Consider the following 25288-nt stretch of genomic DNA (forward strand, 5'->3'; position numbering starts at 1 on the left):
GTTGTTTTGTTTTTATGTCATATATGTTCATGGTTCATAACCTTTTGTATCCTGCATTTATGCATTTGTATATTGTTCCCCATATGTTGGGGTATTTTTAGACAAAGTGTCCAATGCTCTTTAATAAAGTTTTTGACTATTTTGAAAAAGAAGCAGGTGTGAGCATCCCTTATTGCAGCCGTTCTGAGGGGCTGGTCTATGGCCCCTCCCTTCCTATTTACACTTACATCTTTAGTGGCCAAACAGTTGGAGGAAGATACTGGCCTTGAAGCACAGGAGAAGGTGGGAGTAGTGGAACAAAGATCAAAGATCTTGTATTTGCGGAGGAAGACAAACAGAATTAAGAGTGCAATAATGTGCAAGTATGCTGTGCAAATGTTATCCCCCATTCCATTCCTCACATACACCCATACGAACTTAGGCATAAGAGTCGGTTCACACTAAGGCGACACGACTCCTTACTACTTCGGGGGCGACTTGTGCATTACCATGCACCTTGACTTCGGAGCGACTTGCAGGGACTTCACATAATGGAAGTCTATGCAAGTCGCTCCGAGGTCGCCTCAAAGTAGTACAGGACCCTTTTTCTAAGTCGGCGCGACTTGTGTCGCTCCTATTAGAACGGGTCCTGTAGCGGTCAATGGACCGTGTTGGAGCGCGACTTGTTAGGCTGACAAGTCGCCTGACAAGTTGCGCTAGTGTGAACCGGCTATAAAGTGCTATTAAGGCTTTGTTTATTTTTTTAAAATAACAAACATGTTATACTTACCTGCTCTGTTCAGTAGTTTTTCATAGAGCAGCTCTGGTCCTCTTTTTTTCGAGTCCCCTGCTGGCGCTCTTGGCTCCTCCCCTTGAGCAGTGCCCCCAGAGAAAGCCGCTTACCCGGGGGGTACCGCTGAATGCTTGCTCCCAAGCCGCTGTTCTATGAGTTCATAAGACACATAGCGCCGTGGCTTAGCCTCACTCTCTCCTCATTGGCTCACTGGCTGTGATTGCTAGCAGTTGGAGCCAATGGGCTAACGCTGCTGTCTCAGCCAAAGAGGACAGAGTCTCGGGACAGCCGAGGCTATCGTGAACATCGCTGGATCAGAGGGAGCTCAGGTAAGGATTGGGGGGGGGGGGGGGAGCGCTGCATTCAGGTACAAAATCTTCAGCCTTTAGATGCACTTTAAAACTGAATTTTATTCTGCTTATATTGTGCCTTCTTTGGTTTCTCCTTTCCATCCCATCAACATGTTAAAGACATTTTTAAATAAAACATTTCTGTTTTCATTATATATCTTATTTTAGATACAGCAATGCCATCACTGTATCACTGTGCTTTTCTATTAAATGCAGGCAGATAATATCTGGTAGAAGCCCACAGCACCTTGCCACAATACTGTTAAGAGCACTTAGCCCTAATATAAGTACTGGGCTGGTTTCTGGGAGGAGATATGAGAATATCAATATGCATTTATTGGTGGATATCAGTATAGAGAAGTAGTTCTTAGCCAGGCTGCATTTGCATGTAGACTACCCTGAGTAATGCACACATGTCATAATAAATCTCTATGATTACAAGAACTGAAATCCAATAAATGAAAGGGAAGATCCAGGGATAGGCAGGCTGAGCAGCAAAGGGCTAGATAATGCTAGACATCCTCATGCAAGGAACTTGGGTGGGCTCTGATTTACTGCAGGTACTAATGCACATTGCGAACAGCTCACAGTGTGCAGTGAAATCAGAGTAAGACAGGAAATGAGCCTGTACTACTCTGCATAACTAAAGTTAAAGCTACGTGCCAGCTTTAAAAGAAGCCTGTCAAGACCCATCACAGGTGGCTGCCATATGAAAATGTTGGTTGGTTATCTGAAGCAGGTATCAAAATCATGATCTGATATGCTTATTTTTTCATAGTCAGTAATAAAGTATTGTAGACAGTGGGTCAGCCTAACAGCCAACCAACCAGAATTCTTAGGAGCTCCCTATATTTTGCATGACAAGTTTACAAGTAGGTACATTTAGAATATATTTTTTTCTACTGACTTAACAGTTCAAAAAACAATTTGAATATATTATATAACAAATATATTACATGCAATGTTGATGCTAGAGCATACCATTTTCATGAATGGTATGACTTTTATAGATTTCATTTCATGTGGTATGGCCGAGTACGACAACCATGTAATGTACTGAACACACAACTCATTTGCTTTAAAAACTACTACTAATTGCTATATTTACTAATGTAGTTTACAAAACAGGCCCTTTTATATATATATATATACATACAAATGTATGAGACAGAAAAACTGATACTAAATCATATAGGATCAGTCTCATTGTGCATGTACCTGCAAGTAAAACACAAAACCTGAGGGCCGAAGATGTAAAACAGGGTCGTGTGTCATGTTTTTCTGAGCGAGACATATCAGGTTTAAAGGACAGTTTGACAGGTATTAGCTTAAGGCTTGCACCAGCACTGTTCAACAATGGATGTCTGCTATAATAACTATTCTCTGGAAAGCAATGAAAATGTTACCAAGTCCAAATAAATACCCAGAAATACATCATTGCTATTTTGTACAGAACTATTAAAGTACAATGCTGTAGTAACAATTGAGTTAAAGATGATTTTGATTTAGTTTGATTTTGTTTTGTTTTGGATAGAGTAGGGAGTGTATAACCTTTGTTCATGTTATAAAGTCCACAGAATCCCAACAAAAAAAGTCTAAATAAACTCCATATTCCAGAAAGGTGCTGAAGTGAAAGTGCTTTCAAACTTGTATGAAGACAGAGATGTCCAGATACCAGTGGTCACCAATGTGACAAGCCCACCACCACGAACAAAGGTATTGCGCTTACCAAAAGCTGTGGATCCAGGTACCATACAGTAAATGGGTCACATATGCAGGGATAATTAGCAACAGCTTAGAGACCCCAATCGCTCAGGAATCTTCAGTATTGGATATCCTCAATATATCACCACAGTTCTGATGGGAATGGAACTCGCCTTAGATGAACGGTATCTCCAGGTTTAGGCCAGTATGTAAAAACAAGCCAAGTAAGACGCACAGTGTAAAACCATTTAAAACACATTTTTTTCAAAAAGTTACAGAACCCTTACAAAAATTTGCAGATAAACAGCGTATGTATTATGGAATGATCTCAGCAGGAAAAAGTACCCTAAAAGTTATCCGCAGATAAACAGCGTATGAAGTGTGGAATGATCTCAGTGGGGAAATAGCAACACACTGTTTATCTGCAGATTTCTGTAAGTGTTCTGTAACTTTTTGAATAAATGTGTTTTAAATGGTTTTACACAATGTGCGGCTATTTGGCTTTTTTCACATATTGGCCTAAACCTGGAGATACGGTTCATCTAAGGTGAGGTCCATTCCCATCAGAACTGTGAAGATACATTGTGGATAACCCTATTCAAGATTCCTGAGCAATTGGGGTCTCTAAGCCATTGCTAATTATCCCTGCATGTGTGACCCATTGTCAGGTCACCTGTGGCCAGGTGACAACTGCACCCTGTTGGAGGCAGGGGTGCAGCGCAAGGTAGTGAACCCGATAGCAGTTTGTTTTGAATACCAGCAGGTATTCACCAGAGCCTCAAGTGGTGAGGATGGACTTGGCTGCAGCTGGGCCCAGGTTGCGGCCCCTGGGGTCCCCCAGGTCACGCTCCGTAGGGAGAGAAGGGAAGCAGCCACTCAGGACACACAGAATGGTGATGGGTAAGCCGAGGTCGGGGTAACAGGCAGACGAGGGTAACCAAGGGACAGGCCAAAGGTCAGGGTAAAAGGCAAACAGGAATAGTCAGAGACAAGCCAAAGTCGGTACACAGAGAGGTAGATACAAGCACACGGCAGACAGGAAACAGGAAACAAACACTGTTGAACAGCCAAGCAGACCTGCAGTGCACTGGTTAATATAGACTTCCGGTGATGACCTGGGTGGGGTGGGCAGGAACAGGAAGGAGAGGTGATAAAAAAGGAACCAGAAGTGAAGTCTGAACTCTAATATAGACATGAAGGAACAGGTAAGCTGCCAAACACTATTGCAAATCCATGACACCCATTTACTGTATGGTACCAGGGTCCACTGCTTCTGTTAAGAGCAATACTTTTATCCGTGGTGGTGGGCTTGTCACATTGGTGACTACTGGTATCTGGACATCTTCATACAAGTTGCAAAGCACTTTCACTTCAGCACCTTTCTGGAATGTGGACCTTATTTGGACTTTTGTGTTGTGACTCTGTGGAATTTATAACATGAACTTTATTGTTTTTGATTATATATGATTACTATATATATATATATATATATATATATATATATATATATATATATATATATATATATATATATTTTTTTTTTTTTCTCAGCGCTGAACTTTTATATTTTACAGAGAAGGGCCTCTCACAGCATTAAAAACGTTTTGTATTTATGTTAAATCCATTTGTTTTTAACATACAAATTAAACTCCATTTATCCAAATCCACACTCCTGCATGCGTTCCACCTTAGCCAGAAGCTGCGCACCGTGAGTTATGCTTGACGCGTTTCGTCATCATGTGACGTCCTCAAAAGCTGAAAATCATGGTGCGTGCTTCTAATATGCGGAGCGCCGGACATCATAAATCCACCCATTCTACAATAATAAGAAAGTATTATTGCACATATTGAAATGACAATTACGAAGTACCATTTCAATACTTGAAACACCATGCATCTATTCCAAAATACTACCGGCAGTTCATTTACTAAATAGTAAATGTTTTGCAGGTTAAAATACCCACTAGAATGCAAACACTTATGCTGCCATCTTGTGGTGCAAAAATATATATCATGCATGTTGGATGACCCAATGCATTGCTAGCGAGCGAGGGGAAGATGTTTGAGGAGCAAAAAAACCTAAAAATAAAAATAATAACTTCAAAAACAAAAAGTCAGCAGATACCCTCGGGTCCCTGGGTGAATCCCAAGTGTGACTGACCTTTTTTGTTGTATAACAAATGAGTCAACAACATCTGGTGAGTCCGGTCATTTACTTCAGCATGCGGTGACACAGCAGCACCAGGAGGTATTTTTGGGGATACAGCACAGTACAAATTGTACAGCACATTGAATGGACTTTCACTGTGGATTCTATTACCAATACCATTGGGACTAAGTATGTTGTATTTATTGACACTTATCACATATTTTGTACAGCATTAATTCTGGTGATGATTTTTGCAAGTGCTGTTTTAGCACATTGTGTGTTATTTGTCATTTATAAATATTGATTTTGGGATATTTGCTGCATGATTGCAGAGGCACATTGGTTCAAGTGCTTGTATAATACAAGTATGGAAATGTTTATTTATAAAAAAAATTACAACTATAATTAAGCTCCGCTCTAGGACTACTGTCATCTGCTACTGTACCTCTGTCCATGTACACATGCACAGTTCAAGAAAATCGTCACTGTGTGCCACAAATATATGTTTGCAGAAGGCACAGATGATATGGGTAACTTTATTGCCAATACACAATTCGATTTTAATATTTGCCCAGAATTGGGCTTTTAGAGCTCTTTCACACCAGGACGTGCATTCAAACGCACACACATTTTTGCATGTTCCCACATCAAGTTTTAGGTAAGCCTATTAACTTACTGCGGTACCATGTGTTTTGGCAGGTTCAGATGCATGCACGTCTGCTAGATATGTGGGGTGCCATTAGTAATTAATGCCACCTGTGCATGTCTGCAAAAGGGCAGAGCATTTTTGTTCAATAGAGGAAAAATATTATTGCATTTAGTAATTTATTTTTGCAAAAGGTAAACTATGCCTTTAATGAAAGTTAATACCAAATAAATTCCACTACAACGCTAGCTGCATTTAAACATTACATTTACCTTTTTTTTTAAATAAATAACTTTTTTACATGCATTAGTTACTCATCCTTTATAAAGAGTGGCGATATATTCAGACATATTAAATATTGTAGATTTTGCAACACTTCAGCCGTGATGTGTGTCAGAACAGAAAATAATTTACACGGCTGCCAAGTCCTTACCTGAATCTAAATGACGAACCTCGGCTGAAAAGGACTGGTTTTGGCTTTGGTTTGGGTTCCTCAAAGAGCCTGAAGAAGGCATGGTACTCAACACATATCTTCCAGAAAGATTTACAAAAATCTCGACTAGCCATCATAAATTCCAGCGTGTCCTGGTAAGAACTCTAAGGGTTAAAATATAGCAAACCAATTGTCCAAATACTGACTGATGAACATGGCAATTAGGAAAAAACACGTATAACATAAGTTTTGGGTGTTTGTGCAATCCACATGAAAACATTACATGACCATGTGCAGGGAAAAGTAGTTTTAAACTTCATTCATGAAATATGAACAAAGCATATTCCTCTATAATGTGTGCTTATCTCAATCCAGAGCACGAAGTGTCATTTTTGTCCGGAGCCTCATTCCTCTGCAGTCAGCATGAGTCACTTCTGACAAGTTTTCCTGACACCAAGAAAAAAAAATGGTGATAGGGGAGGGCGTAGACTGTCATTGATAGCCTCAGTTCTGTTCCTGTGTGCTGTGTGAAGTGGGGTGTGTTCCTTCCCTGTAATCAGCTTATAAGAGCTCTCCTCATGGATGTAACCTGAGCTACCCGCTCTCTGCTTTTTAGACCTAAGAGATCATGTGTAAATTTTGCACTTTAAATTAATGTAGGGAAAAGATGGCAGTAGATAAACAGATACAACTTAGGTAGGAGAATTTGTTTGACCTCATGTGTAGCACAGGAGGCCAGTCACCTTACAAGGATTTACAACCACATTAGGTCAGATAATAATCTTAAATTACATACACACTGATGAATAACCCCCACGGGGAAACACTTTCTCCCCTTCTACCCACAGAGATGGGACTGATCAAATCAGTCAGTTGAAGAGGGCTGTCAGCAAGCATGCAGTTAGTAGGTTTTTTTTCTGATGTGAAAGCCCAGCATACTTTGCAAACTGGATGCCACAAATGCACTTGATTTAAACATTCATTTTAAAAAAATTACAACTGATGAAAAAAGTGATATAAAAAGATTTTAGCCTAAAAAAAAAAAAACAAAAAAAAAACAAAAAAAAAAACACTATACTAATCCATATTAGAGCACTTTCACACAGAGGCGCTTTTCAAGCGCTTTAGCACAAAAAAAAGCGCCTAAAAAAGCTCACGAAAACCTATTCCCATTAAAATCATTGAATGCTTTACACTGGGGCAGTGCGCTGGCGGGGCAGAGAAAAAAATGCTACACGCAGAATCTTTGGAGCGCTAAAAAAAGCCTCAAAAATGCCCCTTTCTTTTGAAATAATAGGAAGCTCCTAAAAAGCACCTCAAAATGGTTTTCGAAACAGCTTTTGAGTCACGTGTCCTTAACAAAAGTGCACCACTAATTCTTGAAAAGCACCTGAAAAGGGTTGTAAAAGCGTTTAGCATTTTATGGGCAGTTTTTAAGCGCCTCATCGTGAAAGGGCTCTTAATTGTTCATAAAGAAACTTTACAGCAGATATTTCCAGATGTGATAGGAGCCAAACAGGAAATCATTATCACCAATATCTATTTTACTTAGATAATTACAATCCTACACTTATTCTGTGAAAATAAACAACTGTAAATAGGAACATTTCACACTTTTTCTTCATGTACAATTACGTGGCTTGCCAGGTCTGATAAAAACATTTTTAGCTCAGAAGTACCAGCCTTTTCCTTATGTAGTAATGATGCCATTTGTCACTGTGTCCTGGTATATAATGTCTCTTTCATTTATTTAAAATTGAATTGCATGAAAAGGTTTAATGTTAATAATTAAACAATGACCTATAAGCAACATATAATCTAACCCAATTAGTGTTTAATTAGGCAAAGAATAGGAAAACTGCGCTATGGATAACCAATGCCTATGAGTGCTGCTGTTCAAAAAATCTTACGATTTAGTATATATTAAAAGGTGGTACACAGCTCAAAAATAGGTCTATTTAAAAAATACTAATGTGCAAATGGTATAAAAACCATTATCTGCTGATATTACATAAATATTCAATTTAGTGCCAACTTGCATAGAATATTCAAAATTCCACGCAATTTCTAGCTGACGGCTGAACCATTACATCACTTTCGGTACGGTGGAGCGCAAGCAGGGACCAGGGAATCCCGAGCAGCCACTCGTAAGCAGGAAGTGTGCATTATATTCTACCGCAATCTATTACTTGGAATTTTGTGAGTGTACATCTTTTGTCTTACTTGAATAAATAGAATGTTTTTGATATACTACACTATGGGAGTGTCTTTCTCTTTCTACGGTTTTTAAACATCCGCCCAACTGGGGAGACCAGATACAAAGAGAGGTCCATAAGGATATCCCATCTCATATGGAATTTTAAAACAACCCACCCCACACCGGACTCTAGCACATTTGACCCACATGCAGTATTGCTACGGGGTCCTGGCAGTCTGGTAAGTGGACCACCAAAAGGGAGTGGAATAGCACGTTTTTGCACGGATTGACACCGATTTGTTTTAGTGAAGAGGACGGAGCAGATTGCACTTTTCCCTCACTGGATACTTGCTTATATTGGACTGTTTTGGGACTTTTAATGAACAGGATTAGACGTGCACATATTAACTAATTAATTTATCTAATTTTTCTAATATTAACTCATATATGTATTTATTTATTATGGTGAATTAGCACTGTTTTGTATTTATGCAGATTTGTCACAATAGCACTATTTTGCACTTTTTGAATATTCTATGCAAGTTTGCACTACATTGAATATTTATGTAATATTAGCTGTGTACCACCTTTTAAGTGTGCAATTATATCACATCAAACATGTACAATTATTTAATTTTTTACATTTGTGTGTTTTAATAAAAAACAGATTGCAATTTAGTTAATTGCCTAAAGTGACATTATATAATGTATATACAGTATCTTACAAAAGTGAGTACACCCCTCTCATTTTTGTAAATATTTTATTATATCTTTTCATGTGACAACACTGAAGAAATGACACTTTTCTACAATGTAAAGTAGTGAGTGTACAGCTTGTATACCAGTGTAAATTTGTTGTCCCCTCAAAAATAACTCAACACACAGCCATTAATGTCTAAACTGTAGGCAACAAATGTGAGTACACCCCAAGGTGAAAATGTCCAAATTGGGCCCAATTAGCCATTTTCCCTCCCCGATGTCATGTGACTCAGTGTTACAAGGTCTCAGGTGTGACTGGGGAGCAGGTGTGTTCAGTATGGCATTATCGCTCTAACTCGATCATACTGGTCACTGGAAGTTTAACATGGCACCTCATAGCAAAGAACTGGATCTGAAAAAAAAAAAAAAAAGAATTGTTGCTCTACATAAAGATGGCCTAGGCTATAAGAAGATTGCCAAGACCCTGAAACTGAGCTGCAGCACAGCGGCCAAGACTATACAGTGGTTTAACAGGACAGGTTCCACTCAGAACAGGCCTCGCCATGGTCGACCAAAGAAGTTGAGTGCACATGCTCAGCGTCATATCCTAAAGGGTGGTCTTTGGGAAATAGACATGAGTGCTGCCAGCATTGCTGCAGAGGTTGAAGGGTGTCGGGGGTTAGCCTGTCAGTGCTCAGACCATACGCTGCACACTCCATCAAACTGGTCTGCATGGCTGTCATCCCTGAAGGAACCCTCTTCTAAAGATGATGCACAATAAAGCCTGCAAACAGTTTGCTGAAGACAAGCAGACTAAGGACATGGATTACTGGAATCATGTCCTGTGGTCTGATGAGACCAAGATAAACTTAATTGGTTCAGATGGTGTCAAGCGTGTGGCGGCAACCAGGTGAGGAGTACAAAGACAAGTGTGTCTTGCCTACAGTCAGGCATGGTGGTGGGAGTGTCATGGTCTGGGGCAGCATGAGTGCTGCTGACACTGGGGAGCTACAGTTCATTGAGAGAAATATGAATGCCGTGACATACTGAAGCAGAGCATCATCCCCTCCCTTCGGATACTGGGCCGCAGGACAGTATTTAAACATAACAAGGACCGCAAACACACCTCCAAGACGATCACTGCTGAGGGTAAAGGTGATGGACTGGCCAAGCATGTCTCCAGACCTAAACCCTATTTAGCATCTGTGGGGCATCCTCAAATGGGAGGTGGAGGAGTGCAAGGTCTCTAACATCCACCAGCTCCGTGATGTCCTCATGGAGGAGTGGAAGAAGACTCCCATTGGCAACCTGTGAAGCTCCGGTGGACTCCATGTCCAAGAGGGTTAAGGCAGTGCTGAAAAATAACGGTGGCCACACAAAATATTGACACTTTGGGCCCAATTTGGACATTTTCACTTAGGGGTGTACTCATTTTTGTTGCCAGTGGATTAGACTTTAATGGCTGTGTGTTGAGTTATTTTGAGGGGACAGAAGAATTTACACTGTTATACAAGCTGTACACTAATTACTTTACATTGCAGCAAAGTGTAATTTCTTCAGTGTTTTCACATGAAAAGATATAATAAAATGTTTACAAAAATGTGAATGCTGTACATTATTTCATACATATTGTAAGCATTCTGTACAAAACAGATGGCTGTTCATTGTCAAAAATCTGTACTTTTCAAGGGTTACTTCTCTGCAAGCACTTTTTAATTTTCCATCAACCTCTGGCAACTGGGGGCAGTGTAATATTAAAAAAAAATAACAAATAATTAAAAGGCAAATATGCAGAACAAACTTTGCTGTGTGAAACAACCCATAGTTCACAGGTGAAAAGGGAAATGGAGTAAGGTGAAAGGAGATGCTTGGATTTTCCCTATGATTAAATAATCTTTGTTTAATGTAATCTGAACACATGTTGTTACTTACATTTGTATCTGGACGCAGTTTTATGAGAAATCTCTTCCTCTTGAAACTTAGTTTTCGCACTTTAGCCCAATTAAATGCATTGATTTTTGTGTGACCCTAAAAAGGAAAAAAAACGTTTTTTGTTTTTTTTTAAGATAACCTGTGTGTTGATAACATGCGGAGAATAACCTGTTGAGAAGACAGCAGCTATAAAGTAGAGCACCCAGGAGCAGATCAATAAACCTTATACTAGGGCTGCCTTAGTCGTTTCTGTAATGTATGACTCTACCCTGTGCAAATAAGGAAAACTTTAAGGAGCACTAGTGTGGCATCCAGAGTCACATAGATAAATGTGTGAAATTGACCATATTCTGAATAGACCAGTACCCTTCCAGGGCAAGAATATTGAGCCTCCTGCTGCTGACTGCCAGGGTTTTTGAAGAACTCATAGAATGTTGAGAACATAGTGATGGTGGACATACACAAAGATTATATATACAGTGTGCAATATATTTCAAAGTGCATTTACAATGTGATATTTAAGAAAGTTAATGCATAAGTTTAGTTCAATGTGCACAGATTATGGAACCTTCACAGTTCTACCCCACTCCCCACCAAATAACTTTTCTTTTACAGGTGCTCCTCTCTCCACACCACGGGCTTATGGCAATGCTCTCATCCACCTATTTTCTTTACACTCAAATGACAAAATAATAGCGCTCACAAAATTACAGAAGATAAATCAAAGCTTCAAAAAAATGCAGCTCAGCTCCACTCTATTCAATATGAATATAAAGTGCTGTGCTGCTATGTAGTGTTAGGCCTCATGCACACAGGGCATTTTTACAGCTGCTTTTACGAGCGTCAGGCGTTTTTTTTTGTTTTTTTTTTTGCGGCTTAAAAATGCCCCTCCATGTTATTCTATGGCCTCATGCACACACAGGCTTTTAGGAGCTGGAAGTGACATGGGCGTTTTTAAGCTGTAAAAAAAACCCCAGGGCCAGCGTGTTCTGGAGCAGCAGCATTAAGCTGTAAAAACGCCTGGCGCTGCTAAAGGCTGCTTAACGCCACATACAGCGTTAGGCCATGTCAGATGTTTTTAAGCTGTAGTAGTTGGATTTGAGGTCAGAAAATAGAAGAGGGCAGAGAAAGGCTGCTAACGCTGCTAAACATGGCTAAAGCGTGCATTAACACCAATACAAAATGCTTCTAAAAGCATGTTTTTACAGGTGCTTTTTCCTGCGTTCAGAACTGGCTTTGCAGCTTGTTTTTTCAAATGCCCTGTGTGCATGAGACCTTAATCATAATCAAAAAATATTGTGCTTATTACATATAATTACTATAATAATACTCAATAAAATAAAGTAAGATGCTACAGATAAAAAGTGACTTGTAAGACTGTAACTCAATTACAGTGTCTCTTTTGGCGACTACAATTCATAGAATTATTATCAGTCTGTTTCACTTACAAAGTTTTTCCACGTGCTTTCAACTTTTGTGATAAACTCTTCACCATTACCAATGGATTTAAATATCAAAGTGAACACCACGTGCTTATTATAGGCTCTCAGAACTTTCACCTCCAATCAATATCAATGGGGCATGTAATACTGGAACTGCTTTGTATTTCCCTTCATCAGATTAAGGCCACTTTCTCCTCCTGTCCACTTCTCCATGTATCAATGGACAAGTGTGTGGATCCTTTTAGTGTGGCCATTCTATATAGCTCTCAATAGAGAAAGCAAAGATACAAGGCTCCCAAAGTGTAGAAGTTAAAATCAGCATCTGTTTAGTTATTATTCTAAAGACTCACATTCGCAACATCAAAACGACGCTTTGAACAAGTTAAACCAGATACCCCGTCATTCGATCGCATCACTTTCTGTTCACGTCAGCCTCTCCTCCACTGCTACACAGAACGACCTGCAGCGACAGACTCAACCAGAAGTTATGCTTAGCACTGCCTAGTGTGAGGATGTCATTCTCATCGTGGCATGGTGAATACTCAAGGAGAAAGAGTCATACAATGATTACATGTTGCCACAGTAATAAGCACTGAAGTTTATTTAAATGTGAAGTGCCTGGATCTCCTATCTCCGAGGAAGTCCAAACAGCATGCACTGCATCAGATGGGGGTGTCCATGACGCCGCCATGTTAGGTGGGCCTAAGTGCAACTTAAGGCTGAGCAGAATTGGTCACTGCAGGTCATACTGTGTAGCGGAGGAGCTGACCTGCATTTTGTTGAAGGCTTGATTTATCTTCTGTAATTTTGTAAGTGCTTTGTCAGTTGGATGTAAATCACATATCACAGAGAGCACAATGGCAGGCTGTGTTTGTTTTGCATGAGTGTCACTGTAATGTATCCGCTGAGGGGTATCTTGACTGCTGGTCAAGAGGAAGAAGCAGAGCCGATATAAAGGCTGTTTACTACTCGATTGAACATCATTTCACTATACGGCGGCCGGGAAGCAGTTGACACAGTCTGCCAGAAAGCTGACACATACAGTGTCACTTATACTCTATGTAGTAAAAGTTTGTAAAATGATTAGGAAAGACATAAAACATCATGCTCAAAAAATGATAAATAAAGCAACACTTTGGTTTTTCTTTGATTAAAAAAGGCTACATGTACTGCTTTATTTTCTCAAAAATATTATTGCCCTCAAGCTTCAAATTGTTCATTGTGAAATGCCCTTATTTTCACATTTCATAGCAGCAGGGAAAAAGTCAAAATACACACTGGAAAATTATTCTATGTAATTACAGCCAAATTGGCACAGAAGAGGATATTACATAAAGGAAATCAAATACTACACACCTGAAATACTAGGATGCCTGTGTTGGAAACAGACAAATTTATCTTAGTTCCCTCTCTGTCTTTGGCTGGATGTAGTCTTATGCCATACATCTCTAGCCGACGGGCAACCTCCAAGAGCTGAAAATCTGATTCGGCTGGCGTCTGACCACTGTAGATTTTAAAGCATATGTAAATTAGGTCATAATAAACTTACTAGCAAATCTATTATTTTAGTATCTTTAGTACACCAGATATCCCATTACAATTTAATATGATGCCTAACCACCCACCTACCTCAGCAACTGTATTATACCTGGCTTTAATTGACAAAACTTCTAGTTTTTACATTACCAATAAGCCCTCTCACATCTATGATTTTCAACAACCAGGATAACGTTTTTGAGGAAAAAAGTGTGATGCTTAACTCAAGGTTGGAAATATACAAATGAGAAAGATGGATATGTGAACTATACCTTGATAAATCTAGTTTACAATTAATAAAATATAATCAACAGGTCTATTGATTCCAATGATCAACAGTATAACAGATATAAAATTGTTTATGAATTATAAAATAACTTGTATATCTATGGTAAGAATATGAAGCAATCAAGGGAATGCATATTTAGTTGGGAAATTTGATATGCAAAGGTTCCTAATATAGAGCAGTTTCAAACTAGAACTAAAAGATAAAATTACAGTCCCAGAATCAGCAAACAAAAAGTGGCAAACACAATGTGATTTTTAAATGTATCAAGAGGCAATGCACAGTTTATTGGCTATACCCACTACATTAAATATAGGGAATAGTATAATTTATGTAGGAGGTGCATTTGAATAGGCTTATCTCTAAAATCAGCAATCTTACAGTTGGCATTATTTTTATAGATGTACAGTTTGTATTCGCTCATAGAGGTCCGGACAGCATATAATTTCAATGCTGTAATACAGAGAATATGACTCCTAATATCAGGAAAGAATGCTGCTGAAAGACAATAATGTAGTCAGTGAGTGACTTTAGAGGACCTAGGCCATTCTTTTTAGAATCCTTCAGTAGACACCCTTTGGGATAGGCGATAAACCATTTACACAGTGGTATAAGTAAAAGACCTTATAAATATCCATCAAAACAGAGCAAAGCAGTCAAAAAATTACAGTGATTTTAAAGACTGATTGAAGCACTCACTAGTGATTCCGATGATATTCCAAGATCTTTTCTACTAGAGTATCTTGCTGGGGCATGTATGTGGTCTTTGAAAGATGTTCTTTGTCAACAGCTTCATCAAAATCTCCTATTTCAGCTAAGCAAAAGACAACAGACCTTGTTAAAAAAAAAACTGAGTATACAAATTGCCTGTGTGATATAATACACACCATGCCTCCAAGTGTTCCAGGCTTCATCACTAGTGTCTTTTTAAAGCACAATGTCAGATGTAGAGTTTTTACTACATTTAAACTAGAAGCCTGAGTCTTTATTATTTTGGAGCTAGTGTGGAACTGACAGGAGGATCATTTTGATGAGGCTGGTCAGCTTGCTGTGGTGCAATATGTGGAATAACTTAAACACTTTAGTTGGAAATGTATTTGAAAGTGAAAGAAGATTGTTAAAATGATATGACTGAAAGTACAAACATTAACATATAAACATTTTTTTCTTTCCAGAGTTTTAGTGTCCATTCAAACTGGTACAACTTGTCAGGCGACTTGGTCAGCCTGACGAGTCGTGCACCGTCGCTCCCATAGTGTAGTACAGGACCGGTTCTAATAGGAGCGACACAAGTCCCTCCGACTTAGAAAAAGGGTCCTGTACTACTTCGGGGCGACCTGGAGGCGACTTGCATTTACTTCCATTATGTGAAGTCTGTGCAAGTCGCGCTGCACGTGACTTCACAGGTCGCCCCCTAAGTAGGAGCGACCTAATGTAAATGGAGCCTTAAAATCATGTATGTTACATTACAATGTAATCTTCAGAAGACTGACTGTTTGAATCATTTGAAAGGCTAACTAAATTCACTGAGGTTCATAGGTCACTGGAAGTAAACAGCAGCACCGCCATCATCAGTGCTTACATATAAAGCAAAAGTTAGTTGTAGAACCCGTTAAACTAGAGAATTATCATGCACATTCTGAGTGAAAGTCTTGTTTTCAAGCAACAGTTGGCTTACCAAGTAATGGGTCATTCCACCTAAAAAAAAATGCAACAGCTACAAAGCAAAGCATCTGATGCTCAGGGAAACAGGTACAGAGTGTCTATTAAAAGCATACAGTGAAACCTTGGTTTACGAGTATAATTGGTTCCAGCAGCTTGCTTGTAATCCAAAACACTCGTATATCAAAGCAATTTTTCCCATAGGAAAGCATTGAAACTCAGATGATTCGTTCCACAAGCATTTATAGTAATATAAAGATATACTGTTATTATATATAAAGTACATTACTGTACAGTATAAGTATGCCATCTCCTCTGTTAAACATTATGTGTCCCTGTGTCTGTGCTGTACATAACAGTTGCCGATTATACTGTATGAGAGCTTGTCTGACTGTTCACTGCAGCCCTCTGCTTCTCTCCTCCCCTCCTCCTCAGATGACGTCAGAAGGAGTGATCGGCCCCTCCCGCCGGGTAGAGCAGAGAGACAGGTGAGAGAGAGGCAGAGAAACGAGGAGACATATACAGTAAGTGCAGGGACACTCTGAAACAATATAAATCGGCATGTTTATATACAGTACAAGCACTGGGACACATAATGGTATGTAACAGAGTGCATTAACAGAGGGGATGGCATGCTTTTAGTGTATAAAACTGCTCGTATATCAAGACGGTTTTTTTAAAAAAATGTTGCTCGTCTTTCAAAACGCTCGTAAACAAAGGTACTTGTAAACCAAGGTTCCACTGTATTTGGCTTTTGACCCACTAGGGACCTCTATCTTAAAGGTAACAGATTCTTATAAGGAATTAATAGCCATGAGTCTACACAAACACTTATGTAGTTATTTCACGATTTACAAAAAAATGACTATAAATATGTTGATTTAAGTCATTTTCCCTAAAGGAGGAAAAGTGTCATGGCAAATGAAACGATCAAGGAATTTCATGGTAATTTCATGGCTACGCAGATAAGTACAGCAGTAGTACTGTTCATTTTTCACATGAATCACATTTTGTGAAAGAGAGAAGTTACCCAACAAAAAAAACACAGAAAGCTCAGAATTAATAAGATAGTGTATCACAAACTGCGCATAGGCTTATGTATCTTACAAGTAGCCAACACTGTGCCTGTTCACTGTACCAATTAGACCTAATAAATACCTAGTAATTGGGGATATAGTAATACAAAATATATATCAGAAAAAACATGTTAAAAAGTGAATACAAATTTGGAAAGGGAGAGCAACACCTGACCAGAAAGATTTATTTACTTAGGCCTATGAATGAAATAAAGTGTATACCTATATTTTTACAAACTTTTCCAAACTCTGCAAGTATAGCAAAAAAAACACTGATCTGTCAGAATTCCTGTATACCTTTTAAAGTAGTATTAAACCCAAAAGCAAACTTTTATTATATTACAACTTCCCATTTCCTAGATGTGATGGCTGCTATTTTTGCATAGTGATCCAGCCTTTTGTTATGTAAAACCTTTACCCCAAAAGGAAAAAAAAATGTTTGCTGTTACTACTTACAAAGTATAGCTAGAGTTTGACTTCAATTTGTTAGTATATTTAAATCTGATTTATAGGTTGCAATATATTCCATTTTTGGTTTAAAATCGCTTTAAATTCCTCTATGAACTGGAAATGCACTGCCGCACTGAAATAGACAGTGTAAGTCAGTACTGTCCAGTCTTTTGAGGGGCTGCTAAAGAACACTTATCGCCATTACAAAAAGGGAGGACTTCTTTAGTCCATCAGAAGAAACTCAGGCAGGGCTGACTTTTAAAGAAAGCTAGCATGGGGAAATGTGCATTGTAGATACACTGTTTAGCCATAACATTATGACCACTGACAGGTAAAAGGGAATATCTTGTTACAATAGCATTTGAAAATTGGTGGGAATTCATTAGGAAGCAAGTGAACATGTTGTCCATGAAGTTCATGTGGTGAAAGCAGAAAAAATGGGCATTGCAGTTTGCGGTGTATGGGGCTGTGAAGCCCATAGTGACCCATGTCCACAGCCAAAAAGCTTCTACAATGGTCACATGAACATCAGAACTGGGCTACGAAGTAATGGGAGAAGGTGGCCTGGTCTGATGAATCACATTTTCTTTTACATCATGTGGATGGCAGGGTGCGTGACTTACCTGGGGAAGAGATGGCACCAGGATGCAGTATAAGCAGGCAAGTCGGCAGATGCAGTGTGATGCTTTGAACAATGTTCTGCTGGGAAACCTTGGGTCCTGCCATTCATGTGGATGTTACTTTGGTGTACACGGCTCAATGGGTCAGGGCTGTTTTAGCAAAAGGGGGTCATACTCAATATTAGGTGGGTGGTAATAATGTTATGGCTGATCGGTGAACGTACCAAGGTTTTTTTTGTATTTTGTGATGACATACACACTGCAAGTATCTAACTGGGAGAGAAGAGGATGGGAGATGCCTGACATTAGAGTTACATTACTAGCTTGAAAGATAATTACTGAATTCAGACATTAAAGGAGTTGTAAAGTCAGAAGGTTTTTTATCTTAATGCATTCTTTGCATTAGGATAAAAAACCTTCTGTGTGCAGCAGTTTCCCCCAGCCTCTCTAATACTTACCTGAGGTACCTCTCTATCCAGCGATGTCCACGAGTGTCTCAGCCGTCCGAGATTCCCCCTCCTGATTGTCAGAGGCACAGCAGCGGTGCCATTGGCTGCTGCTGTCAATCGAAGTCAGCTAGCCAATCAGGAGAGAGAGGGGAATGGGGCCTGGTTGGGGTTCCGTGTCTGAATGGACACAGGGAGCTGTGACTGGGCTCGGGTGCCTCCCATAGCAAGCTGCTTGCTGTGGGGGAACTCAACAGGAGGGAGAGGCCAGGATCACAGAAGAGGAACTCGACAAGAGGAGGATCCAGGCTGCCCTGTGCAAATACACTGTAACAGAGCAGGTAAGTATAACATGTTTATTATTTTTATAGGAAGAAAATTAGACTTTACAATCGCTTTAGGCCATTAGCAATTATTTATATATTCATTAAATATATTAACCTAAGGCAAGTGTCAGAAATAAAACTGTATGCAAAAACTTACATTGCACAATATGTGAAATTAATAGTGCAGCGCTGCTTTCATTACATGTGAGCCTGCCATGTGCCATATCTTGCTTCACTTGCAGTGCAAAAAGGTACCTACAGACGTAGACAAGCAGACATTACTAGGCATGATAAAAAAAAAAACACACACACACACACAAAATATGAGTCAGTCTGGATTCAGTTCTACACACTAAAGGATCACATACTGTAAAAACACTTTCAACAAAGCTCATTGGAGCTGCTACAGTACCCAATAATCACATTGCAGAAGAAAATGTTCTGTAATCCTGTATCTGGACAACAGATGGAACTTTAGCTGTCATTTCACATATAATTCACTTCCATTGTAAAAAGCCTTTGGTTTACAGAGCTCAATAGCTTAAGGTGACAATTAAAAATATACTGCACTCAATTGGAACACATGCTGTTAAATAATGGTACAAAAAATCCTACTGAGTGTTGCAACCCCTGTAATTTTCTAATATACTGTACAAAATGATAAATTGCCTGCATCAGTGGAAGTGCTCTCCACTATCACTTACTTTGTGTGCATATACATACACAGTATCAAGCAAGATAAAAACTGTAATTCAATATATAACTACTTGGAAAGGAGAAACACATACTGTATTTAGGGACAATGCAAAAGTCCATATGAGATTCTAATGTAAAAAAAAAAAAAAAAATGAATTATGTACCCTTAGTTGCAGGGTAATAAATTCTAGCATTTTGCTTGCTCTAGTGAACTAGAATCCAGATTTTCAGAGACTCTTACAGCTCTTTAGTGATGTGCTACAACCTTTGGTCTATGAATTTATGAACATAACAATGTCAATGTGTTATTGCCGCAAATATTTTTTTTATTGCTTGTATTCTAAACAGTCACACTGTTCTTAACAAGGGAACTAGAAAGGCCTGCCATTAGGTTTAATTGAAAAAAAGGTAAAAAAAAAAAAACTACCAACATGACAGTTGTTCCTGCTATGGCTGACTATATTTTGCAAATTTGTTATCTTATATTCATTGGACATGAAAATACATTGATTGTAATACATTGATTGTAATACATTGATTGTAGGCAATCAAATGTTTCAGCAGCTTGTCCATATAACATTTCAGTAAAATGTTGGATAAATGCATACAAAATCCTGAGATTAGTGGCTTGGCAATCATGGTGGGAACACAAATTTTTCAGAGATTTATATATGAAAAATGAGTTACAGAATATGCTAAAACATAAATTTTATAAAGAAAACGAATGCAGAAACCATTTACTTTGGCTGAAAATCATTTATACAGGTTGTATTCCTTCCATTCATCAGACAACCGATGTACACTGTTAACACCAAGCTTGATTTAAAAAGCAGAAGAACTGGCGCAAAGCTGTACTTCATAGAAACAATTAGTTATCTTAGTAAGAAGCCTTGCAAATAACTCAAAAATAATCTTTTTGTGCAAATGAATGCAAGCAAAAGTGGATGTTTGTGCCTCGGGGAAACATAAATCAATAATCCAGTGATTCGCTCTGACAGTCAGACATGACTGTTATTTGTTGGCGCACAAGAAGACTGTTAGCTAGCTGTATACAGCGTTGTGTGTTCGTCTTTCCCAGACAAGGGCTCATTGAATCACATAAAATCCCACTTATTTCCCCACAAATACAATATAACTGGATAAAAGAATTGTAGGAAATACGACAAAATTAAACATAACATAGGTTCTCCCTACGTTTATGTCTTGCCCCATGTTGATTTTATTTAATTTTAAAGGGTAAGAATACACATAAGTGATATTTCAGCTAGAGGTGGAATTTTGGTGGGCTGTGGGTCATGCAATGGCTTCTTATGAGTCTTAAGGAGAGCAGCAGCAGCAGTAATTCCTCCCGGATTGTGGGCTTTCAACTCACTTTTGTCCCCTGTTGCATTTGACATAATAAAAAAATATATATAGAATTTATAGCTAGGGTTTCCTGTGAGTTCTTGATGCATAGTACACAGCCCAGATCCGAGATACTGGCCCTAACTATCTGCTCTGTCTCCAGATGCTCACAGGACAGGTCAGCTTTAACCTTGTGTGTTATAAAAAGTAATTGCATTGTTCACTTTTACTGCCATTAGGAGTGAATATAGCAAGAAAGCATACTGCATAGATTCCCCGCTTTTCATCTGACCTCTTCCAGAGTTGTGCCTTGCAATGCTGTCAGGTCCACAGCACACACAATTATTCACTTCACTTGCCACTCCCTAGTAGGGACAACCTTTTACCATAAGTATCCACATCCCCATCACACATTGTTTTCACAAAACAATGTTATAATTAGCTTCTATATCAAATCCTCCTACACTTATTATACTGCTTACTCTGGTAGTTCCCCAGCTACCCTCTCACACAATATTCTCTTTAAGTCTTTCCCCCTAGGGTCAATACTACATCCTCTCCCCTGATTCACACTATGTTGCTTTGTTCTGTGGCAGCTCCTTCCCTACCAGAATGTATGCCCCCTCCTGTCAATACTATATTCTCTAAGCCTCCCTCCCCCCACCCCCTTCATACTATTACCTCTGTACTCTTACTGCTCCTGCACATACAATTTGATGTAACATCCTCTGCCCAAATCTCCTGTACATACTTCCTGCTGTCATATAATCTGCCCTCCCTTCCTGTACATACTTCCTGATGTCATATAATCTGCACTCTCTTCCTGTACATACTTCCTGCAGTCATATAATCTGCACTTCCTTCCTGTACATACTTCCTGCTGTCATATAATCTGCCCTCCCTTCCTGTACATACTTCCTGCTGTCATATAATCTGCCCTCCCTTCCTGTACATACTTCCTGCTGTCATATAATCTGCACTCCCTTCCTGTACATACTTCCTGCTGTCATATAATCTGCCCTCCCTTCCTGTACATACTTCCTGCTGTCATATAATCTGCACTCCCTTCCTGTACATACTTCCTGCTGTCATATAATCTGCACTTCCTTCCCGTACATACTTCCTGCTGTCATATAATCTGCACTCCCTTCCTGTACATACTTCCTGCTGTCATATAATCTGCACTCCCTTCCTGTACATACTTCCTGCTGTCATATAATCTGCACTCCCTTCCTGTACATACTTCCTGTCATATAATCTGCACTTCCTTCCTGTACATACTTCCTGTCATATAATCTGCACTTCCTTCCTGTACATACTTCCTGCTGTCATATAATCTGCACTTCCTTCCTGTACATACTTCCTGCTGTCATAATCTGCACTCCCTTCCTGTACATACTTCCTGCTGTCATATAATCTGCACTCCCTTCCTGTACATACTTCCTGCAGTCATATAATCTGCACTCCCTTCCTGTACATACTTCCTGCAGTCATATAATCTGCACTTCCTTCCCGTACATACTTCATGCTGTCATATAATCTGCACTCCCTTCCTGTCTCCCTTCCTTCTCTGCATTTATTTCCTGTATGTACATACAGTACCTGTTTTCATACCCTCTGAATTCCTTTCCTGCACATACTTCCTGTTGTCATATCCAATGCATTTCTTTCCTTTACATACCTATGTATACTATTCCTTTCCTATACATACCTATATATACCTCCCTATACATCCTGCTGTTATACCCTCTGCATTCCTTTCCTGCAAATGATGTATGCTGTCATATGCTTTGCATTCCTTTCCTGTACATACTTTCTTTTGTTGTCAAATCCTCTACATTTCTTTTCAGTACATACCTACTTTTGTCATATCCTTTGCATTACTTTCCTGTACATACTTCCTGCCATCATATGTCTGCATTTTTTTCCTGCATATACTGTCAGCAGTCCTACCCTCTGCATTCCATTTCTGTGCACATACTTCTGCAGTCATACCATCTGCATTCTTTTCCTGTTCCTATTTCCCACCATCATACCCTGCATACTCCTTTTCTACCAACGCTTGAAACTGTACCCCCATACACCTCTCCTAACAATGAAGCTGGCCAGCCACTGAAGTTCTCCCAGTTCAGCAGGGACTGAATGAATCTCAATCATTTTATTGGCTTCTAGGGAACATGATGGAAATCCTTTCTTGATCAGTGGCTGCAGTCAATCAGCTAAAGCGGCTGATCCCTGAATTCTAATAGCTCTGGATACCGCTGCCAGAATACAATGTCCTGGGGCTGGGATTCCTCCATTCACACAAGCAGCCACTGATCAAGAAAGGATTTCCAACATGTTCCCTAGAAGCCAATAAAATGATTGAGATTCAATCAGTTAGCTTTTTTTTGTTTAGCCTGCTGGCTGGAAAGGCTGGAAAAAAAAAAACGTAAATGGCTAGGTTAGGGCACTTGATGTGCCTCAGCACTCTGATTCTGCACATATTGCCTGCTACCATACATGATACCACTTCTCTCCTGCACATGTCTTCTGTGATACCTTTTATCACTCCTTATCTGCACATAGGCCCACGTCTGTACCTTTCACAACTTTTCTCCTGCACATACTGTCAACTGCCATATCCTCCAACACATTCTTCCTTCTGAGATATCCTCCAGCACATACTATTCACTGGCATACCCTCTAACACCCAACTACTGAATATACTGCCCACTGTCATTCCTGTCCTCTGGAGCAAAAAAAGTTGTTTCCTTCTTCCCAGGAGAACTGTACACCTTGTTTCTACTTCTTGACACTTCTGTGTATAATCATTTGTTTAAGCAGTATTAAAACTAAAAGCAAACATTTATTATATTGCAGCTTACCAATTCTTAGATGTGATGGCTACATTAGTATTCCTTTTAGGCTTTCTTTCTTCTATTTTCATCAGATGATCTGGCTAGTATCTCTCTTGTTTTTTAAAAGAACAAGTTCTCTAGCAGATGTATCAGTTACATGGATGAGACAATCCATTCGACACTGGCAGGGGTGCCTACAATGATCTGTTTTCATTTTTGTAAAACCTTTATCCCAAAGGGAAAAATGGTTGCCGTAACTGTTTATAAAGTGGTAGCTGGAATTTGACTTCAATTAGTTAGTATATCTAAATCTGCTAGTCCATCTAACACTCCTCTCCCCCCAAATTAACCATGCTGCTTTCCAAATGTGTCCCTGTGCTCCTTTATCCACTGTGAGGGCACTCTTATACAGGAGGTGTGTTACTGGTAGGAAAAAGCCAAAAAGAAAACTACGACCCCTTTCACAAGAAGGTCCAATCTGGTCTGCCTGAAAAACTGACCCTCTATTCTTCTCTATAGAGCGGCGGATGAAAACTGACTCCATTTACGGCTGACTACCTCTGATCCCTTCCAATCTGGCAAAAACAAATGTGAGGGGATCTTTTACCCTCTGCCTAACTGGATTGGATGGCAGTTGGGTGTAAACAGACAGCCGGTCCATTTACATCCAACTGCCTATAGAGCAGACACAGACTGGCCACCTCGCCCTCCTGATTAGCTTAGCAGGGGATCCCTGGACAGATCCCCTGCTGTGATGAAGGATCTGGCCCGTGTGAAAGGGGCCTTATACCCTTATACAGTCACAATGATCCATAAGCTGCAATATATTACATTTTTGGTTCTGAATGTAATACTGCTTTAAGCACTGTATGTAACCTGCCCAACATTACCCATTCTAAAAAGAGACACACTTCTAGTTAAAATATAAAATAATTTCAAAACCCAACAGGCAGCGTGGGACTACATCTAATGATAATGGCAGTTATGCAGGCCTGGGAAATCACCAGCACAAATTTCAATGCCAGGATCTCTGAAAGGCAGACAACAAGTTGAACATTCAATAAAAAGTGAAATACCTCTTTTAATGAATCAGACCTTTAAAGTGACAAAATCTGGTAAAAAAAAAAAATCTGTCAAGTATGTATTTACTCAAAAAATACCTTTTATTGCTCTCAGCCGCCGCCTCTTTTTTTTTTTTTTTTTTTTTTTGCTGCTGCGATTCACCTCTTGAAATGGACTAGGGGCTGTGAGAGTTCTAGTGTGCATGTGACCATAACTAATGTGCATTGCTAATTCTAAACAAATAGAAATGAGAGGAAAAGGGAAAAGTTTTGAAGCTCACAGAAGACCTTACAATGAGGTATAAAAACACAGTAAGAAACAATGTCCTGAGAAAAAAAGATTACAAGGCCATTATGTAGTGGATGTGTATGGACTGTTTTTGGAGAATAAGAATATTGTTTAGTGTCACTTTAACTCAGGGGTAGGCAATCCCTTCAGAGGTTGAGATCTACTTGAACAACATGGAGGAAAGCAAAGATCCCTGGGGGAGATACAAGGTGGCACCCTTAAAAAAAAAAAAAAAAATAAGTAAAACAAACTATCAAGCTCCTAATAAAAAGACAGCATGAAGTGCACATAGTGTGTCACAGTAGTGCCCTCTGCTCCCCTTTACATCACCT

At 39.3% G+C, this 25288-nt stretch overlaps 1 protein-coding gene across 3 annotated transcripts in view; it reads right to left on the reverse strand.

The window, feature by feature from the left end:
* Positions 1-25288, reverse strand: part of FARP1 (FERM, ARH/RhoGEF and pleckstrin domain protein 1) — a 323137-nt gene that overhangs the window by 103244 nt on the left and 194605 nt on the right. For all 3 annotated transcript variants that reach the window (XM_082246158.1, XM_082246159.1, XM_082246157.1), the window contains exons 6-10: positions 18884-18981; positions 14846-14960; positions 13681-13828; positions 10883-10978; positions 6055-6218 (exon numbers count right to left, since the gene is read on the reverse strand). In XM_082246158.1, coding sequence (XP_082102284.1) covers positions 6055-6218; positions 10883-10978; positions 13681-13828; positions 14846-14960; positions 18884-18981 — 621 coding nt within the window. The remainder of the gene's footprint in view (positions 1-6054; positions 6219-10882; positions 10979-13680; positions 13829-14845; positions 14961-18883; positions 18982-25288) is intronic.

Source organism: Pelophylax lessonae, assembly GCF_965119305.1.
Source record: "Pelophylax lessonae genome assembly, chromosome: 2".
Lineage (NCBI taxonomy): Eukaryota > Metazoa > Chordata > Amphibia > Anura > Ranidae > Pelophylax > Pelophylax lessonae.